At 49.0% G+C, this 3,362-nt stretch overlaps 1 protein-coding gene and 1 long non-coding RNA gene across 3 annotated transcripts in view; one reads left to right on the top strand and one right to left on the bottom strand.

Moving 5' to 3' along the window:
• Positions 1–3,282, top strand: part of LOC102251932 (chromosome unknown open reading frame, human C20orf194) — a 129,830-nt gene extending 126,548 nt beyond the window's left edge. For both annotated transcript variants that reach the window (XM_005874696.2, XM_005874694.2), the window contains exon 37: positions 70–3,282. In XM_005874696.2, the coding sequence (XP_005874758.1) occupies positions 70–182 (113 nt within the window). In that variant the 3' untranslated portion in view covers positions 183–3,282. The remainder of the gene's footprint in view (positions 1–69) is intronic.
• The window catches only part of LOC106727565, a 24,573-nt gene that overhangs the window by 9,036 nt on the left and 12,175 nt on the right, over positions 1–3,362 (bottom strand). The gene's annotated exons all lie outside the window — the stretch shown is intronic.

Raw genomic sequence — 3,362 nt, forward strand, 5'->3', positions numbered from 1 at the left:
ATCCCTCTGGGCCAGGGCAGGCTTTTTTGTCCTCCAGGCTCATGGCTCTCTTCCTTAATGAGATGCTAGTCATGGACCAGTTCATGAATGACTATGTGGAAGAAGCCAACCGGGAGATCGAAAAGTATAACCGGGAGCTGGAGCAGCAGGAATACCACGATCTCTTCGAGCAGAAGCCTTAGAGGAAGGCTGCAGAATGTCCACTCGAGATGGACAGGACGGGTGTCTTAGCCTCAGTTCCTCCAGAGGCCCCTCCTGCAGGGGCTGTCTTCGTTCTCCTTGGCCTTTGTGTGCTGGCTTGAGTGCATGTTGTCTTTATTCTCTTTGCAGCGCTGAAGAGCATCACCTGCACTACTGATTTGGGGGGATGGGTCCGCATGGAGCATGAGCAGACAAGGACTGCAGTGTGTGTGGCTGGCAGTCCAGGACCTCCAGGTCTCTCGCAGTATCTCCTTTGGGTGGTTGAAGCACTGTGTGCGTGTGGGGAAGCATGTGGAGTGCACAGAGGAGCTGCTAGGATGCAGAAGGAACCCTAGCTACCCAAATTGGAGCCACCCTTGGGGAGGGCCAGGCCACCACAGACCTCAGGCCTCAAGACAGTGCCCCAGAAGAGCCTTATCCCAGTGCCTGCCTTCCTGGTCAGGCTCCTCCCATTGAGGGACCTGGCCCTGCTGGCCCTGGGCCAGTCCTGGGGGGACAGCACAAGCTCTGCCCCAGCCCAACCCAGAGTCAGCTGGGGCTGAGATCAGTAGCTGTTCTGAAATGAGGGGCTTGTCCTTACAGACTAAACTGGAAGGCGTCCTGCTTTCCAGAAGCGTGTGGCTTTGAGCTGACACAAGCAGTCCCCTCAGGATTGGTTTTGAGTCCCCTTATAGTATCACTCCCGTTTGCCTAATTCAGGGGCCAGAGCAAACCTGCTGCTGAAGGCTCCCTGGTGATGCTTTGCCTCACTGCTGAGGGGAGCATCCTGCAACTGCTCAGTTTTAGGTCCTGATCATTTTTTGGGGTGTCATTGAATGGGGTTCAGTCTCCAGCACCTAACCCTCCCCTCAGCCTTACCAGGGAAGGTCTGGATTTCGGCCACAAACTTCAGGAAATTCGTGCCCCCAAGCAGGTATGTCCCATGCTGACCTCCAGAACTAGTGTGGAGAAGGGGAGGTCCCAGGCACCGGTATTTAGGTGATGTCTGTTAGGACTTCAGCGCCTCAGCTGCCTAGGTTGTAAATGCTTTCTGAATTTCATGTTGTTGTTTTGCATGCCTTAGGAACAAGCACATAGGCGAAACCAGCAAAGTTTCCAGTAATGTAGTGGGGTTTTTGAGAAAGGCCCCTGGTGCAGAGGAGTCAGAGAAAGGATGGAGCACATGTAGTCTGTGTGCCTGGTCACACAGAGGCCTGCATGCAAGTACGAAAGCAATCGTGTGGGCTTGTCGCTACCACGTACTTGTATTAGGAAAAAACAATTTGTATTTGAAGCCAAATGAACAAAACTCCAGTACTACTGAGTAAGAAATCTTGCATGAAGAAAGGCTTCTGAAGACTCATGTTCTCCAGTCCCAGCTCCCAAAGCTGCTGGTGACAAGGCCCCAGGTGTGGAGCCCAAGTCTGGGAGCCCCTAATGTCTGGCTGGCCAGAGTTTGGGGTTCACAGTGGACTTGCCTCTGCTCCAGAATCAATAACATAGATATTAAGTGCAATTGATTAAATAAGCAATGAGTTACTTGTAGCTTCCTTTAGCTCTACCGAGCTCTTTTTAAAAACTCAAACTTGAGCAGCCTTAGAAAAGGGGTGGGTGGGGTGGGTGGGACCATTTCCTCCAGGTGGGTTGCTGTGAAGTTTTAAATGAAAGCTCCAGATCTTGGAACTCGAGCCATTTCCTGGCTGCTGCACAAAAGAGTTTTTAAAGAGGGGTCGGAACCCGCCCGTAGCAGCGGGTCTTCCCACTGCGTGGGCTGTACTTACGTGGTGGTCTTGGTTCTGACCATTGTCCGGAGAAATGCTCTCTCACCAACTTGCCCCTCTTAGAGGGAAAACTGTGATTACCTCAACCAGAATATGAAACTGTGATTGAAAAAGTCAAAACGTTAAGTTTAAAAGCCAAGTGGCAAAACTGGCTAAGGCCTCCTTAGACACTCCTCAGCCTGCTCAGGAGTGTGCAGGGGCACATAGGTGAAAGGGCATTTCACTCCTTGGGGCACACTCTGTGCCTGATGCAGAGACACACTAGCAGTGCCCAGTGTGAGCTCTTTGAGGACTGAGGCCGGGGGTGCATCCTCCGCACTGCCTCTTCCAGAACCTGCGGGCCTCTGGGTTCTGACCGTGAAGTTTAATATCCACTTGATTCCTCCAGGTGGAGGGTGGGGGCTTGGCTGCCTCTCGAGGAAGGGCCATGACACTGTGTTTTAGATTTTGACCTTAGAAGTGGATACTAAGGACCCAGCAAAGACATCGGGTGAGGGTTCCTAGGGACAGGCAGAAGTCCTCCAGGGGCTGACATGCTTTTTGCCAACTTTCCTGTTAGCAGCTTCAGTTTTATATCACCCAGAGTGAGTGTGATACTGTTGAAATCGCTGAAGTTATGGGTCATTTTACGTTTTGATGTGGGATTTTTTATTTTATTATATTTGGAGGGAGGAGGCAGAAATTGGAGAAAAGGGATTACCCTAGGAAGGGGCGGCTAGCAAGGAGTTAAGTTGGCTCCCCTAAGCCCTGGGGCTCTCTGACCTCAGCCTGCACACAAGGCCCTGCAGGTCACAAGAAAAAGTTCCCTCCTAAATTCAATTAGGATTCTGGAGAATTTTTGCACAGTAATAAGCTCTGAGTTGCTCTTCAGGCTTCTCGAAAGGGAAAAGTTAACTCAAAGATTGTAAACTATTAAGTATTCATTCCAGCATGTTGCTGACCTAGTTGGATAGTTGTACCTCAAAAGTAGGTGAGAAATGGCTTCCTCATTGTCTTCGGTTGTCAAATACTAATGACAGAAGAAGAGCTCACTTACGTGCCAAAATTCACTTTTATACTAGTTTTCAGTGCTTTAATATTTGTAACTTAAATTTTAAAACTCATTTACAAACACTACTGTAACTTCAGTGAAACTGAATTGTGTGATTGAAGCTTTTTGCTTATTATAGTATTTATTACACTACTTAATTCAGTAAATATATTAAAGTAGCCTTCAATTTATTTTTATATTATTTTACATGTTTTTACCTGCAGTTGTGTATTTGAATTGACCTTGGTAACAGATGTGATGCTAAGGACCAATAAACTATCACTGAACAAGCAAGGCCTCCCTTCGTTGCTGTCCCTGTAGACCAGCCGTGGGCAAACTACGGCCCGCGGGCCGGATCCGGCCGTTTGAAA

The sequence above is a fragment of the Myotis brandtii genome, unplaced genomic scaffold (genome assembly GCF_000412655.1).
Source record: "Myotis brandtii unplaced genomic scaffold, ASM41265v1 scaffold45, whole genome shotgun sequence".
Classification (NCBI taxonomy): domain Eukaryota; kingdom Metazoa; phylum Chordata; class Mammalia; order Chiroptera; family Vespertilionidae; genus Myotis; species Myotis brandtii.